Source organism: Anser anser (genome assembly GCF_964211835.1).
Source record: "Anser anser genome assembly, chromosome: 19".
NCBI lineage: Eukaryota > Metazoa > Chordata > Aves > Anseriformes > Anatidae > Anser > Anser anser.
Window position 1 is genome coordinate 13,808,375 of NC_139740.1, and position 16,854 is coordinate 13,825,228.

The window sequence follows — 16,854 nt, forward strand, 5'->3', positions numbered from 1 at the left end:
TGGCCTCAGCATCTGTAGATGCTCTGAGGTCAGGGGCAGCTCATGGTACCACTCTTCTTCTAGGCAATGTATTTTACTACATCTTCACAAATTCCCAAAGACCTGATATATTTGACATCCGCTTTGTCACATGTACACATCCACATTCTCTGTACAGTGTGAGTTCAGGCGAAAAACAGGGACACTAAGAGGCCTCACTGAAGGGCACAGGGGATAAAGAAGAAGCTACAAGGAGTTCCCTGGGGGGCAAAGACCCCCGATGCCATGCAGGCACCAGCCTGGGGCCACGGAGCAGGGAGCCGTGCGGGACGGATGGCACAGCACTGTCCCAGGCAGCACGGATCCAAACCTTCCTTTGTTCCCAAACTTGGCTGTTTCAGTTTTCTTTGCCTTTTTTTTTTTCTTTTTCTTTTTTTTTTCTATTTTTTTTAAGGTAACAATACCTCCTTTCAGGCACTGCCAAAGCCCTACTCAAGCCCACTCAGATAAGAGCTGGCAGGAAAAGTAACTGCCATCAATATTTTGGTGAATGTTAACTACCTGAGGACAGACTGGGTGGGGGATCACAACAGTCGGTTGCGAGCACCTGGGCTATGTTTAAAAACACCACATTAAAAGTCATCTCCTTCCCTGGATCCCCCTGAATTCCCAGTACACACTCTCCAGCCTAAGTGGTTGTAAAAGGCAGAGCTTAGCCGGTCGGGACTAAGTCGACAATCGTGCTCCACACGAAGGTATGTTTTCATGATGCTTCTTTTGCGGCCGTTTCATTTACTCCGCTAAAATATTATTCTTCAGCCAGAGTTTATTTTGGATAAGTGCGGCAAGTAGAATTTGTAGCCCTAAATTCTCAAGTGCGGGATTCAGAATTAAATGTTAAAAAAAAAAAGGGGGGGGGGGACACATCTTTTTTTGTCGGGTTTCCCAGATAACTGCCTGCCATCACGCTCTCACCGCACTCCGAGAAAACAGCATTTTGTCTCTTTTCTGAAGGGAGCACCTGTTTTCATCCCTTTCTTCAAAGTCAAAAATCGTTTTGTATGTTATGAGTAGGAACCCGGGATTACGATAAAGAGTGGTTTCAGACTGACAGCAAATTAAACTGCAAGCCAAGGTATATATACACCATTCGGAGACATATTTATAATAGGTTTTTTCCTAAAACCAGAAAATATAACGATATTCTGTCATGGAGTCTGAGACTTTCTGTGTTATTATTAAGATATAGCAAACATTTCTAGGTAAAAACTGGGAGCTAGATGGTGTTATTCTCAGAATAAGCTTTTCCCACTTAGCAGCAGGATGATTTTTTTTCTCATGTTCGTGCAAAAAAAGTATGATTTTTGCCAAGCTAAATGGCCAGCGCATATTTCTAATCTGTCACAGATAGGAGAGACAGGTAGACAGACATACGCAGAAAAACCAGCACGCCCTGCCCTCCTGATTTCTGTTTTTCTATCATAGTCTGCCTTGCTGTATTAATTTTAAAGTGATGAGTGTTATGCTATGTTTTCTTTTAACCGTAAGCACGCTGTTCTTGCTGCAGCCGTTCTTTCGGTTTTGGAATGCAAATAAAGCAAATGAAAATAGAAAGAAAATGGAATAAATTATCATTGTTAAATAAAAATAAAATTAAAAAATAATAATAATAATTTCTGTTTATGGAATAAATGGTGATTCAGAGAGAAATTAACGTGGCTCCTCTGCCGAGGATCCCCACCATGGAGCCGTGGCCGGGCTGGCCTGCATACGGACTGGTCCTTGCTCCAGCCCTGGGACAGGTACTAAAAACCAGCCTTGGATATCTGCACCTTGTGGACACCCTCACCCCGACCCCTTTGGCAGCCCATCCCAGGAAACCCCCTGAGTTACCAACATGGGGCAAATAAGGGAGGAAACAGGCAAAGAGAAAGGGAAGGTCTCGGGGCCGTGGTTTTGCTGCGAGCATCCCGCCAGCCCTGCAAGCCCGGGTGCCTGCCCAGGCCATCCAGCTGCAACCAAGAACAGGCACCTTAAAAATGCCTTGACATGGTTTTCCCACTAGAAAAGAAGCCCAAGAGCTGCCCGGTGCCACGTCCCTGTCTTCCTGGGAGTGGGAAAACACTGTTCCACACTCAGCAGCATCCTCTGGGTTAGGAAAAGGCTCGGCGCTTGCTCCCACCCTCATCCAAACCCTCATCGCTGGAGGGCCAAGGGCACCTCCAACGGCAGAGCGACCAGGGCAAACGTGCCCAAAGCACCAGGAACGTGCTTTTGGGGTCTCCCGTGCCTAAAGGTGCCCACCGGGTGCAGGAAGGGATGGCGACACGCACGAACCAGGAGTGAGAGGGCAGGGTGGCCCCGCGCGCCCTTCGCCCATGGGAGAACCACAATGCTAGCTGCAAACAAGAGAAGTTGTTATCTGCGTTGTTAGACGTGTCCAAAGATTTATGTGTAAAATAAAATATTTATACAGTGCTCGGGCACATGGCTATGCGCTTGGCATAAAAGAGGAGCAGCGAGACGCAGATATATGTATTTTCAGTATATGTGAGCACATGCATACGTGAGCCTGTATTTAGATATATATATATAAAACAAATCCCTGTTTATTACTCAGTAGAGAAAACTGCAGTTTTTTTTACATAAATAATCCCAGTGTAAATAAACTCCCCACCCTGAGCAAACTAAAAGTGATCCCATAGCAGATTTCTCTATTTTTCAAATAAATCATAGTTCCACCCGAACATGGACCTGGCAGCTAGAATTTCCAAATCACTCAGGAGCAGCGGCGGGATGGGAGCTGGAAACAACCCAAACAAACAATTTTACAAGTTCCAGAAGCCGGGCACACCCCCCCCCATACCCACCACCCCCTTTTTTTTTTTCTTTTTTTTTTAATTTGACGAGCGGGAGGGGTGGGCGCTGCGGCGTTCGCTGGCCCATAGGAAATCAGTGACCCAGGGACATCTGCAAGCGATTAGGACGCAGACTTCAGGTAGCTCCCAGAAACACGTGCTGTCCACATTACACCCTCCAAGTATATTTCCACAACTTTACTTCTCCAAATAAACAGTCGGGCTCTCCCTGCATTAGCAAGGAGCTGCACAAACAGGTAGAGAGAATGGCAGTTTTATTCCCCCTTCCAATTCTGATGGATTTCTTGTAAGCTGTTGCCGGGCTGTGTAATTTGAACTATTGCTTGGAAAACATAATAGGGCTGGTTTAAAATTACTGCCATTTATTTATCTGTATGTGACTATGAAACATCATGTACGATTTGCACAGCATGTTAGCTGCCACAGCCGTGCTGCAAGCAAACGGCCGCTTACAGGGCGAGCCATACCGAACACATGGCTCAAAATAAAACTAAAAATTGTGCACATTAACCAAAAATCATCAGGATTTATAACCGGGTAGAGAGATTTCTTTTTAATTTATTATCAGGTTTGATGCCTTTCGAAGCAAACCTACTTCTTTTTAACTGCTTTGCGATGGCGCACACATCCCTGCCCGAGCACGGGGACACGAGTGGTGAAGCCACTGCATCTCTCTGGTCGCGATGTAACCGGGGATGACACTAAGCACAGACGGAGCTGTGACAGCACTAGCGATGCTGGGACATTCTTCATTTACAGAAAAAAAAAAAATAGGGAGAAGACAACACTGATCGCGCTGATCACTCATCGCTGGCGTTTGCTCTGGGGCATTTTTCCTTTTCTGGAGAGCTCGGTATTGTTATGAGTGAAAACTGCATCTTTTGTCCTCATTACCAGAGCTTCACTTTTGGCTTTGATCACTTCACCCGAAGTGATTCAAACCAGATTGATTTATCTTAGTATCCCGTTGAGGACCGCTTCCAGCTCCAGCTGGCAGCATCTGCACAGGGACGGGCAGGGGGGACAGGGCTGCTGCTGAGCCTGGGCACCCCCTGAGCCCAGAGCCCCCCCAAGCGGGCATCATCCCCCCAGGGACCAGGACCAAGGCAGGATTGCTCCTCAGTGCCCCAAATCCAGGCAAACCCACAGCTGACAGCAGAGCATCAGACAGACCCGATCAGGCCAAAGGTTTTCACACAAGGTAAAGGTGGACCCTGGGCAAAACTCATCACCACGATCATTCTCCTCTTCCTCAACGCGGAGAGAAACTCAGCACTTTGGGGCTTTTCCATTCCACTTTACCTGAGCCTGATAAATTTTCCACTCACCAAAGTTTGTAAAGCCTCAAGCCAAATACTGCGAGCAAATTAATTAAATTAATTAATTAAAATATATCACTGTAACCTCCAGAAAAGAGCGTTTGTGAGGCGCAAGTTTGAGCACAGTGGCTTCCAACTGGGGGAGAAAGAGCAGAAAAGAAGGGCAAGGTTATGTGTATTTACCATGGCGGAGCCTGCGCCGGAGCCAAGGAGCGTTACAGCCTGTCCGGTGCTGCTCGGCGCACAGAGCTGGGCTCCAAAATGCAGGAGAATAAATCAGCTGCTGGCCTCGCCTGTGGGTAAACAGCCCAGCAAGCTGGGGAGCAGCTGAGCAGCCCAGGTATTAGCAATCAGCACATTAAAAAAAAAAAAAAAAAAAGCACTTTCCCCCTCCTTTTCTTATATTTTTAGCTTTTTCCTGGGGAAAAAGTGTTTCTCTGATCCAAAAGACCACAATGCTTTCACCACTTTCTCCGAGATTCAGCCTAATCCTGATCACCACCGGCAGGATCTGGCCCCCGGTGGCTTCTCCTTTGCTTATTTTTTGAATGGTAAATCTTGAGGCTATTAAAAGTGATGCTATTTCACCAGCCACAACGAGCGTGCAGTCATTTAATAGCTAAAACAGACAGACGTGGTCAAATTAACACTGCCACCCGGCTCCGTCCTTATAAATAATCCGAATGGTTTCACGGCGGCGCTGAGATTCTCCACTCCCGACTTTTGAAATTCTCTCACTCTATTCTATTCACCGAACTCGGCAAGACGGTATTTTTAGGCATGAATTAAAACGCCATAGAAGCAAATATCTTCCAGGCACTTGTCCTGGAGTCTCCAGGTTCCCCGTTCCCTTACACGCCAGAAAAAGGGGGAAAAAGCTGCCAGTCCCCCGGCTTTCTCACCCATCCCCAGTTCATTATTTGTAAAGCTTAAATCAACACACGGCGTTGTCTCCTGCTCAACCTGGAGCAGCTGTACGTTATCAGGACGGGACGGATAAAGAGAACAATTTTTAAAAATGAAAACAATAATGTTAAGTACATAATTTCACGGAATTCTTAGCTACAACTACAAAATTAATGACAATTTTGCCACCAAAACTTCAACAATTAACTACCTCTCCTTTTTTTTTTTTTTTTTTTAAAAAAAAAGGAAAGAAAACTATGCAATTATGCAATGACCTCCTGATAAGGACACGTCAAACAGCCTGAGAAACGCTCAGGATTTTGAAAACTAAGCGGGTGCTGTACCGAAGGGGCGGGAGCCGCGCTGTGCTCGGGGCAGGATGCTCAGCCGCCCCCGGGGGCTGCGGGGTCAGCTCCCAGCGGGCTCGGCCCGGTCCCAACAGCCTGGGAAGGGCCTCGATGGAGGGCCCAGCATGTGTCCGGGGACCATCCGCGTCCCCCAGCGCGGGGTCCCGGCACCCTTTGCAGCAGCAACGTGCGTTCGCGAGGGAAAAGCAGCGTTGGTCGCTCAGCGCACCAACAGCCGATCTGGGGAGATGGAAGAAGAAGAGCACTGAAGACCCGACCGTGACCGAAAAAAAAGCTGATTTGAGAAAAATGAGCTAAAACGCTCACATCTTGTGCCGCACGTGAAAATTTTCAGCTGCGGCCAGGGGCAGGGCTGACCCTTCCCGGCTCCCAGCCGCGATTTATTAGCGAGCAAAAACCCAGAGCGTGCAAAGCCCTGTGAGCTGTGGGAATGATTTTCTGCGTGGTAGGCGCAGCAAAACTCTCATTTTTAATATCATTATTGAGGACGTAGTGATTCTTACAGGAGGGAACATTAATGACACTGCAATTAACCACACGGCACCCCCCAGGTGCTGCCCCAGAAAGGCAGCGGCAGTCCCGGCCAGCTTCCATGGCACCATGGCATCTGGCATCCGCGTTTTGTGCCATCGATAACGACCAATATAATCACTTTTTATACCAAAACAAAGAGGTATCAGTGCATCCTGGCTGCAGGAGCATCTTTGTTTTTGGGGAATTCTGCCAGAAGCCAAATCTTGCCTTTTCGCCCCCAGACAGAGCCGTCAGAGCGGCGGCTTTCACGGCGTGGCAAAGGCGAGCAGGAAAGCGTTTCCCCGCGCGGGAAGGCAGCGTGCCAGCGTCAAAAGCGGGTCCGTCGCCGAGCCGGGGAGCTGCTCCGTGGACAGCACGTGAGGTCAGAGGGGCCGGGTGCCATCACCGCCTGCCTCGCGAGGCCAGCAGCCACCAAAGATCCCTCGGCCGGGTGCTCCCGGACCGCCCGCAGCGGGACGGGAGGCACGACGGTGTCAGGAAGGAGCGAACGCACCCATGCCCATCGGGTGAGCCCCCATAAAACTCCAATAAACCACAGCACGCTGCTGCACACCAGCCCTGATGCACGTCTGTATTGCTGCACTGCATTTGTAGGGCTGGAGGGTAAAATCTCCCCAAAGACCCCACGCAGCCGCTGTCCCCTTTGCTGCTAAGACCTCGTCTCGTTCGCTCCCTGCTCGGAGGCTTGCAAGGATTGTTCCCTAAAAAACAGGGGGTTGATTTAGCATGAGGAAGAAAAAACATCAAACGAGGACCAAAACCCGCAGGCTTCTTGCTAAAAATCTTTCCTGGTACCTGAGCTTGCCACTTAGGGTAAAACAATGTTAATTCTTCAAAAAGAAAAGAAAACTTCCATCCTGACATAAAAGCACCAGCAGCTTGTCACTTTAAAGGAAACTTCTAACCTTGCGAAATGACTGTGATTAATCAACTTGTCCATATCGTCTAAATAGTCCATAGAACAGGAATCCAAAATAGTAATTCAGAAATTATAAAATTACATGCGATAACATAACTGGAAAGCTCTTTTACGTTTCGCTTTTGTTTATTGTTCAAACTTGCCAAACTACTTTCTTTTGTTAAAACGGATTCTTTTGTAATGAAAAGGCAGAGCCCCTTTCAGCAGATGGACTTTCCGAATGAAAAATGTTCTAATTATTACACTTTTCATTAAATCAATTATCCTCCCAAATTGTTTTTGTGTTTATCCCTGCCAATCAGCAGTAAAGCCCTGGAACAATCTGTTGTCACCGTACTTTTCTCCTACAGGTACGTTTCTTCGGATTTTTGCTAGAGCAGCTCCAGCTGAGATAAGAACAATCTCCTGCCTGAGTTTTCTTTGATGTTCCTATAACAAATACGCACATTAGAAGAGATTTGCTGAGCTAAATTCCGCTCGTGCACTAACCTAGAGCTGAAATTGCCAAGAGAAAATATTTCAAAGTTTTCCCCTTTAACTTTTATTGTAAGTTTTCTCTTTCCGCTGCAAATAATGATACAAAACTCCGCATATCTCCTATTGGACTAGCGCGCAGTTAGCAAAGATACAGAAGGCTGTGAAAATGGTCTTCTGTGCCGCAGCCAAGCATAAGAAACCCCAAGTGCTCACGAAGAAAAATCAGCGTCTGCTCTGTCCCCCGTTCTGTCAGACAAAGGCTCTGTAAATAGGACAGACACTTACCTTGCAACTCCCCCAAAGATAACTACTTCCCAAAAGTTTGCAAGCAAAAAAAAAAAAAAATCTCAGGGAAAGATAGCAAAAGACAAGCAGGGTCTAGCGGGGAGATTGCTTGCAAACGCATTTATTCAGAGCTCCTTCCTCCACTGCCTTTTTCTTTCTTTTTTACTATTTTTTTTTAACTTTTTTTTTTTTTAATTTTTTTCATATGCCATTTCCAGTGCTTTGAGAAGACCCTCGCCAACCTAACGGTGACAATGAGGGATCCGCGGCACCGCACAGCTCCCGAGCACGACGCTGCCCTGAGAACTGTCCCGAAAGGACAAAAGGCTGCGAATCTAAGCAGCCTCAGTGAGGCACCAACGCCAAAGCGTGAGTCGAAAAAATGATGGGCTGCGGGTTTCGTATGGGAGCACGGCTGGAAGCTCTCCCACCCTGGAGCCGAGCACCCAAGGGTGGCACGCAGGGAAGGAGGGCAGCTCGCCCCGCTGCCCGGGGCTGCCTTGGTGCACGTCTGCTCCCCCAAAAGGGGCTTCTCCCCAGAGAGCCCCCTTCCCTCGAAACCCCTAAAAGACGAGCTCTGAGCCGCTCGCCGTCCCCCGTGGCTGCTCCTGCCGGCACCCCGTGCTCGGCCTCCCGCACGTGGAAAAGCAGCCGGCTGCTGAAACGCAGGGGCTGGGTGCTTCGCTACAAAGGGCAGGATCCGCGTTTATCCAGAGATAGGACCTGGAAGGCTCCCAGGGCTCGGTTGTTTGCTTTCTGCCCTCGCGTCCCGCCGAGGCGCCTTGGTCAACCGGGCAAAGCCCGGCGGGGGCACGGGGGGGGGCCGAGCCCCTTCCCCTCGCCCAGCGGCCCCGCGGGGGGGGGAAGGGGACGGGACGGGCCGGGACGGTGCCAGCGGGCATCCGAGGAGCCCCGGACAGCACCGGGGATGGGAAGGAGGGGGGGTCCCGGAGGGGGGGGGTATCCCGGGGGCACATCGCGCAGCACCGCGGTGCAAGGGGCACCGAGCAAAGCAGAGCGCACCGGGCTCCACCGGGTGCCCCCCCCCCAAAAAAAAAAATAATAAAAATTTTAAAAAAGTGGATTTAGGGGATTTTGGCCCCCCCCCCCAGCCCAGCCCCAGCAGGGGCGGCGCCCCGCAGCCCCCTCCCCGGGCCCTCCCCGCTCCCCGTTTCTCCCCGCGCCGTTCCTGGGCTTTTGGCGCCCCCTCCGGACGGCGCCGCGCAGCGCCCCCGGCCCCGCTCCCCAAAATCCGCACCCGGCCCCCGGCGGGGGGGTGGGACGGGACGCCCAGGATCCTCCCCCCCGCCCCAGACACCGGAGGGGGGGGGGGGGGGGGCGCTCAGCACCCGACAAAGCCCCGAACCCGGCGGCGGGGCCGCGCAGCGCCGGGTGCGGACCGCCGGGCACCGCCGGGCACCGCCGCTCCCCCCCCCCAGCCCGGAGCCGCCCCAAGCCCCTTGCGCGGCGCAGCGCGGAGTTGCGCGCCCGCCGGGCCCCGCCCCCTTCGGCGGCCTCTCAGCCAATGGGGCGGCCGCCAGCCCCCGGGGGCCGGGCTGCCATTGGCGGAGCGCCGGCGGCCCGAAATGGCCGCGCAGGGTATTTATTCCCGCGCAGCGGCGCGGGGCGCAGAAGCCGCGCTGCGGAGCCGCGCCGCGCACACCGCCGGGGCAGCGCCCGGCCCCACGCTGCGGGTCCAGCTCCGCTCCTCCGCGCCGCGCCGCTCGCAAAAAGTTTTGCCCTCCTCTCCCTCCCTCCCTCCTCGATTTCGGACGGGTAGGGAAAGAGAAAATTAATAATAATAATAAAAAAAAAAAAACTTTTGCGAACTTTTCCAGCTTTCTTCCCTTCCTCTCCCCGGCCGGGCTGCACGCTGGTGGAGACTTCGCCTCTCCTCGTTTTGCCTTTTTTCTTTTTTTTTTTTTTAAACCCTGCCCCTTAGCCAGCCGGTTCTTATTTATTTTTTTTTTTTTTTAACTTTTTCGCCCCCTGCTCCCCCCCTCTGCCACTTTCTCGCATGAATCTCCTAGACCCCTTCATGAAAATGACAGAAGAACAGGACAAATGTATCTCCGACGCCCCCAGCCCCACCATGTCGGATGACTCCGCCGGGTCCCCCTGCCCCTCTGGATCCGGCTCGGACACGGAGAACACCAGACCCCAAGAAAACACCTTCCCCAAGGGCGACCCGGACCTGAAGAAGGAGAGCGACGAGGACAAGTTCCCGGTGTGCATCCGAGAGGCGGTGAGCCAAGTGCTCAAGGGCTACGACTGGACCCTGGTGCCCATGCCCGTCCGCGTGAACGGATCCAGCAAAAACAAGCCCCACGTGAAGAGACCCATGAACGCCTTCATGGTGTGGGCCCAGGCGGCCCGGAGGAAGCTGGCTGACCAGTACCCGCACCTGCACAACGCGGAGCTCAGCAAGACCCTGGGCAAGCTCTGGAGGTGAGCGCGGGGCCAACTGCTGGGCTTTGGGGTGGGCTGGGGCACGGGGGGGGGACGCCGGAGGGAGGCTGCAGCCTGCGAAGCCTACCCTGGTTGTAACAGCAGGAGGAGGAGGTGGGAAAGGAGGGAGAGGAGGGTTCGAAGCTTGCAAAACTTGCCGAAAACTTTTGCACGCGCTCGCAACTTTGCTTGGTGGAGGGGAAGCCAGAATAGTAGGGGAAAAGCAGGGAAAGCAGCTCCCCGCGGCCGCCTCCTGGTCTTGCGAGGGGTTCCTCTGCCTGAGCAAGGCGCGGGTGCGAGGGGGGACCCCACGGCCGGGGGTAGGGGGGGGAGCAGGGCCTGCCTCGGCGGGCGTTTGGTCGCGCTCCCGTCCGAGGAAGCGATGGTCCTGCTGGATTGCATCAGCTTCGTGCGGGAGGAGAGGGGAGGCGATGCGGGGAGGGGGTGGCAAGAAGCCGGGCGCGGGGCGAAAGCCGGCGAGGCTGCGCCAAGCCCCGGGTGGGTGGGTGCCCTGAGCGCGCATGGCCGGGTGCCCTCTGACTTCCAAAATAAGGCAGGGAGGGGAGAAAAACAGAAGGAAAGTGAGTCACCTGGCTGCCTCTGGCTGACTGCAGAAAGGAGGGGGTGGAAATCCTAAATTTGCGGCTGCTTCTCGCAGCCGGAGGAGAAAGCAGTGAGCAAATCCGTCCCTGGCAGGCAGGGAAGGAGCCGTCACCCAAAGCGCCCCGGGGACGGGGTGTGCGCCCAGAGCAGGGGGGGCAGGCCGGGAACAGCAAGGGCCAGACCCTGCCACGGCTCCCGCACCTCTCTTTTGGCCACCGAAACCATCTGGCTGCGAGGGGAAAATGGGGGTGACAACCAGCGTGCACCCCAGCCAGGGGGTTCAACGCTGAGGGGGAGTTTGCATCCCTGTTGGGGAGATCAGAGGGGAGGTTTGGGGATAGGACGAGCTGGTGTTAATGCCATAGTGGGGGGAGCCCCTAGAGCCCCCCACGAGCCGCAGCTGACCCCTCGCCCCGTGCTCCCCCCCCCCAGGCTGCTGAACGAGAGCGAGAAGCGTCCCTTCGTGGAGGAGGCCGAGCGGCTGCGGGTGCAGCACAAGAAGGACCACCCCGACTACAAGTACCAGCCGCGGAGGAGGAAGTCGGTGAAGAACGGGCAGTCGGAGCAGGAGGAAGGCTCCGAGCAGACCCACATCTCCCCCAACGCCATCTTCAAGGCGCTGCAGGCGGACTCCCCGCAGTCGTCCTCCAGCATCAGCGAGGTGCACTCCCCCGGGGAGCACTCGGGTAGGTACCCGCGGCCCCCCCGCCCCGCTCCGAGTTACGGGGCGTTAAGTCACAGCTCCCTAAGGAAGGATGCATCCCATAGCAGGCCAGGATCGGATGCGGGGAGGGGGGGAAAAACGTGAAACAGAGCCTTAAATAATGCAGGGAGAAGGGGCCGGCTGTGTGGCTGCCCACCAGCCTTGCCCATAGCACAGGCACACAAGCGCTCGCCCGCGTGTGCCAGCCCTTGCAGACACTTCCAGCCCACTCTGCCCATGAGCAATGGGAACCCGTGCTTTAAAAAAAAAAAAAACAAAAAGTAAACAGAAAGCTGTCCCCGCTCTCGCGGCTCGTCTCTGAAGTCTTGGTTGTTTTACCCAGCAGGGTAAAATTTTACCAACAGGGCTGGTGTTTGTGGTGCCCGCACCCGGAGCTGTTTGTGTTACCCCACACAGCTGCTCCCCCCGGCCCGGCGCTGCTGCCTTGCATTAATTACCCATTAACACTGCGGTCACATTAAGAGCGACACCCCCTTCACGCACGTGCCCTCTCCTTCCTCCGCAGGGCAATCGCAGGGCCCCCCCACGCCCCCCACCACCCCCAAGACGGACGCGCAGCCCGGCAAGCAGGACCTGAAGCGCGAGGGCCGCCCCTTGCAAGAAGGCGGCCGGCAGCCGCCCCACATCGACTTCCGAGACGTCGACATCGGCGAGCTCAGCAGCGACGTCATCTCCAACATCGAAACCTTCGACGTCAACGAATTCGACCAGTACCTCCCCCCCAACGGCCACCCGGGGGTCCCGGCCACCCACGGCCAACCCGGCCAGGTCACCTACACCGGCAGCTACGGCATCAGCAGCTCGGCCGGCTCGCCGGCCGGCGCCGGGCACGTCTGGATGTCCAAGCAGCAGCCGCAGCCCCCGCCGCAGCCCCCCCAGCAGCCCCCGGCACAGCACGGGCTGCCGGCGCTGAGCGGCGAGCAGGGCCAGGCGCAGCAGCGGACGCACATCAAGACGGAGCAGCTGAGCCCCAGCCACTACAGCGAGCAGCAGCAGCACTCGCCGCAGCAGCTCAACTACAGCTCCTTCAACCTGCAGCACTACGGCTCCTCCTACCCCCCCATCACCCGCTCCCAGTACGACTACGGCGAGCACCAGAACTCCGGCTCCTACTACAGCCACGCCGCCGGGCAGAGCAGCAGCCTGTACTCCACCTTCACCTACATGAACCCCACGCAGCGCCCCATGTACACCCCCATTGCAGACACTTCTGGGGTCCCCTCCATCCCCCAGACCCACAGCCCGCAGCACTGGGAACAGCCCGTCTACACACAGCTCACCAGACCCTAAAGCCGTTTAAAAATAAATAAATAAACGAGGAGAAAAAAAAAAAAAAAAAACACACACAAAAAATCGCGAAAGCAGCAACAAGAGCAGAGAACTTCCGCAGACTTTTCCTGCTTTGAAATCAAAATAATAATTAAAAAATTTAAAAAAGAAAAAAAAAAAAAGACGCTCAAGTTCAAGGCGGCGGGGAGGAGGGAGCGCCTCGAGCCTTCTGCACTTCAGCATCCCCCGGGGAGTGGCGAGACCGCTCCGAGAGCCCGCGGTGCAGCAAGGACTGGACTTTGACTTGGCTTCGAGGGTGCAGGGTGATGAGATTTCTAGCAACCGGCTCGGTTATCCGTTCTCTGGACTTTTGTAACAAGTTTTTTTTTTTTTTTAGCAGTAATTAAAAAAAGAAAAAAAAAAGGGGGGGAAAAAAGAGAAAACTCGGTCCTCTGTGAGGAATATTCTCTATTTTAAATATTTTTTAGTATGTACTGTGTATGATTCGTTACCAATTTGCGGGGATTTATACATATTTTTTAGAGATTTTTTAAATGCTCTTATTTTTCCAACAGCTAAAAATGACACTTAGTGGAGCAGTCCTAGGTTTTCTTGCAGTCAGAGGTATTTTTGTATAGAATAAGTGTCTTTTTCTCTAAAAAATAAAAATAAAAAAAGCAAAACTGCGTGCTTCTAACTCGGAACAAAGCTCTGTCAGCGGCCAGCGCCAGGCTTGGCGATGGTCAGCTCTGCAGCGCGGGAGACGTGAGCTGAGCCTGTGCGGGGATGAGCATAGAAGAGGCTTTATTTTTCTAACTCGAGAATAGCAAAAAAAAAAAAAAAAAAAGCAGCCAGGAGGAGATTTTTAACTTTATTTTTTAATAACCTTGAGCCTTAAGAAAAAATAATAATAAATACAGCAAAAAAAACGCTACGGAGAAGCCTTAAAGCAGCCCTGTGATAATCACTGGTCCCCAGCTCTGCCCGTCCCTGCTCCCTTCACGCCCCGGTGCTGATGCAGAACCCGGCCCTGGGCTCCTTGGCTTCCGCGGGCTGCTCGAGGGACGTCAGAGAGACTTTAAATTATTTATTCTATGAGAAGAGCAGTTTTTAATCGTGATTTGTTTTTTTTTTTTTTTTAAATCTCCCTTCTATTTTAAGTCCTTTCAAAAGCGATTATGTTGGAGCATTATTTGGAAGGTAACCGTGCCTGTTAAATTATGGTCTAAACTGTAACCAGTTCTTTATTTATCTCTTTAATTCCTTTTTTATTATTATTATTATTATTCTTTTTGGAATCTGTGTCCTGGGTTTGTACAAACTTGTGCTCTTCCTTTTTTTTTTTTCTTTCGTCTTAAGGATAAACTGGAAAAAAAAAGAAGAATTTGTACAAACTAAAGATTGCAAATGTAGCGTATCACTGAATCATTTGCCTTGTTTTCTGCCTCAGCTCTCTGGGACACACGAGCTCGTGCGAGGACGAGACCCAACGCCCCGGCGGCGCCTGCGCGGGGCGGCACCGTTTTTAGCCTTCCACCCCCCCCCAAAATGGCTCGAGGTGGGGACACGGACTTTGGTGAAGCTGTGGCTGAACAGTTAAGGATTGCTTTTTAAAAAAGACAGCAAACTTTTTTTTTTTATTTAAAAAAATTATATATTTGTTAACATTTTTTTTTTTAGGGATTCAGTAGAAGAAAAAAAAATCTTAAAGCACTCTTATAATATGGCATCTTTCTATTTCTGTATAAAAGCAGATCTTTTTAAAGTATTTCTGTAACTTAAAAGACCTGTCATTTAAATCATATTTTGTCTTTAGGTAAGTTTTTGTTTTGTTTTGTCCGCAAGATCCTTCTCTTCGTGAAACTTACCTTTTTTTTTTGTATATTATTGTTTGCAATAAATATACGTTGTATTAAAAGTTAACTCCCCTCTCCTGGAGTCTGAGTTATTGGCAGCCTTCAAGGAGAGCCCTAGCAGGGTGTGACTTCACTGGGGGGGGCACTGGGGAGCCCCCTCTTTTACCAGCACAGACCCTGGGGTCCGATCCTGCCCCGTCCCTGCTGCTCTCACCCAGCTTTGTGCCAGCCATGCCCGGGTGGGGGTCCCCACCTTGCACCTGTGAAGCCCCCCCCCACCTCCAAGGCGGCCTCAAGCTTGGCCAAGGCAGGCCGTATTTTGCAGAAAAAGCTGAAATTCTCCCAAAACAGGATAAAGCTGGTTCCAAGCACGCGTGGTCCCCAACCCCACGGCTTTTCTGGTCCAGCTGTGGGAGCCCCTGGGGCACCGCGGGGCTGAGCCCGGCGCATCCTCTGCCCCACGGAGCGCGGTGCCAATGCGGCTGTGACAGCACCAGCTCAGGCGGGTCCCTTCCTTTCCCTCCCAGGGCACAGTTATTCACCTATGACAAGTGGATCCCGCAAAAATGCGATAACCTGACCCAGCATCGCCCCGGGAGAGGCCGGTGAGCGTGCGTCGGCCCCGTGCCCCGAGGCGAGCACATCGCGGGACACCTTGGGATCCATCCCACAGCACACCACTGCTCCAGGACGCGCTGCAGGGCACAGCACGAGGCAGAAGCTGCGTTTCTAAATGCTACCTGATCCAGCAACAAGGTGATTTCACCCACTGCTGCTTCTCTCCCCGCCTAAAAGCCCACCCAGTCCCCAGGGGAGCCCCTCACCGCAGGGGCTGCCTCTGGCTGCAGCCCCAGCCCAGAGCACAAAGGGCCCCGCGAGCGCATGCCCGCACTGCAAAGCCTCCGCGCCGTTGTAAAATATTTACTCTCGCTACAAGTAACACTTAAGCCAATTAACTGAAAGGGATTCATTTACTTTGTGCATTAGTTAGGGTCAGTGTCACTATTTACCTGTGCAGTCAGCCACCGCGGCCGGTGGGAACGCTCCGGTCCCAGCCGTGTCCCGCAGTGGGTTTGGGTTTCCCTGCCCTGACCGGACCTCGCCCGCTGGGAGCTTTTGGCTTCTCCTCTCCTTTGGGAAGGAGAACGCCTGCAGCTCCCGTGATGTGGCGAGGAACCACCCGGGAGCCCCCACGAGAGCTTGGCAGCCCCATCGGGGGCACGGTGCTCTGGGGAGCCCGCAGCAGACGAATGGCTCCATAACGCAGCTCACGCCTTGCTCATGCACCAGCTGTAACCTGGGAATGAGCTGGAAAACATCCCAAAAATGGGACAACCACTGCCTGCCTGCCCAGGGACCCCAGGCAGCCCCCACGGCATGCACTGGGTGCAGAAAGAAGAGCACAGAGGGAGCGGGGCATGGTGGGGACGACCCCAAGTGCCACCGCAATGGGAAGAGCCCGAGCTGCTCGGTGGTGCCACTTCTGTCCCGACGCAGCCGTGCCCAGCTCCCCTCCGTGACACAGAGCCGCCTTCCCGCTGGGAGCACCCGGGGAAATCCTCCTTGCAAGAAACCCAAAGAGCAAAGCTCGTGACCCAACCCCGGACCTATAATTCCTGCACTGTTGACTTATGGTGTGGGCTTTAAGGCCTCAGACTCAGAGAGCCGAGCCGGACCCGGCTCCCCGCGCAGTGCCGGGCTTCCCGGCCCCCACCGCAGGGCTCTGCCCCTCCGGGGGGGGAACCAAAAAAAAAAAAAAAAAAAAGGCTGGAAAAGCTGCAGAGCTTCAGGCACTTTGTGCTAGAAAGCAGAGCAGAAGGAGGGGTGGGGAAAAAAAAAATGAATTCAAGGGAACTCTGACAATGCTGCAAGGCAGGTTTGAGCCGCAGCAGATAACAGCGGGCGCAGGGACAGATGTGCAATGCTGCGCGGCGGGTTTGGGAAGCGCCAGGGGAGTGGCGGCAGCGCTGCAGGGCAGGGCAGGGTGGGGGGCACCCCCGGACCCCCCCCCCCGGCTCCTGCAAAAAAAGCCACAGGTCTGGGGCCACATGCGAAAAGGTCTGGAGCTGCAGCGGGCAGAGCGAGGCCGAGCCGTGCGACTGGCCGCCGGCAACTCAGCGACGGGTTTTCTTATTTCAGCAGTTCAGAAAAAAATATCAACGCTTTAAAGAACGGGGGAAAAAAAATTCGGAGCAGCCCCCGGGAGCACGGCAGCGCAGCCCTATAACTCCCCGTCGTGCCGGGCTCCGCGCCCGGCCGGCTCCAGCCACACACAGGCTCCGCGAGGC

At 53.5% G+C, this 16,854-nt stretch overlaps 2 protein-coding genes across 7 annotated transcripts in view; one reads left to right on the top strand and one right to left on the bottom strand.

Annotated features, from left to right (window-relative positions):
- The window catches only part of LOC310883956 (uncharacterized protein), a 190,642-nt gene that overhangs the window by 50,271 nt on the left and 123,517 nt on the right, over window positions 1-16,854 (bottom strand). Inside the window, exon 1 of one of the 4 annotated variants that reach the window (XR_014573966.1) lies at window positions 7,667-7,920. The exons of 2 other annotated variants lie outside the window; for them this stretch is intronic. The gene's annotated coding sequence lies outside the window, so the exon portion shown is untranslated. Of the gene's footprint in view, window positions 1-4,360; window positions 7,921-16,854 lie in introns of those variants that run through there. One more of the 4 variants, XR_014573967.1, reaches the window with a different exon arrangement.
- Window positions 549-14,633, top strand: SOX9 (SRY-box transcription factor 9). Of its 3 annotated transcripts, XM_083805045.1 has the most exons (5): window positions 549-734; window positions 7,885-8,035; window positions 9,697-10,114; window positions 11,150-11,403; window positions 11,947-14,633. In XM_083805045.1, the coding sequence occupies exons 2-5, from the start codon at window positions 7,921-7,923 to the stop codon at window positions 12,729-12,731; spliced, it is 1,572 nt and encodes a 523-aa protein (XP_083661171.1). In that variant the 5' UTR covers window positions 549-734; window positions 7,885-7,920; the 3' UTR covers window positions 12,732-14,633. The 3 variants fall into 3 exon arrangements, with proteins under 3 accessions (XP_083661171.1, XP_083661170.1, XP_083661172.1); XM_083805044.1 differs by lacking the exons at window positions 549-734; window positions 7,885-8,035 and adding an exon at window positions 9,238-9,442; XM_083805046.1 differs by lacking the exons at window positions 549-734; window positions 7,885-8,035 and having other exon boundaries at window positions 9,306-10,114.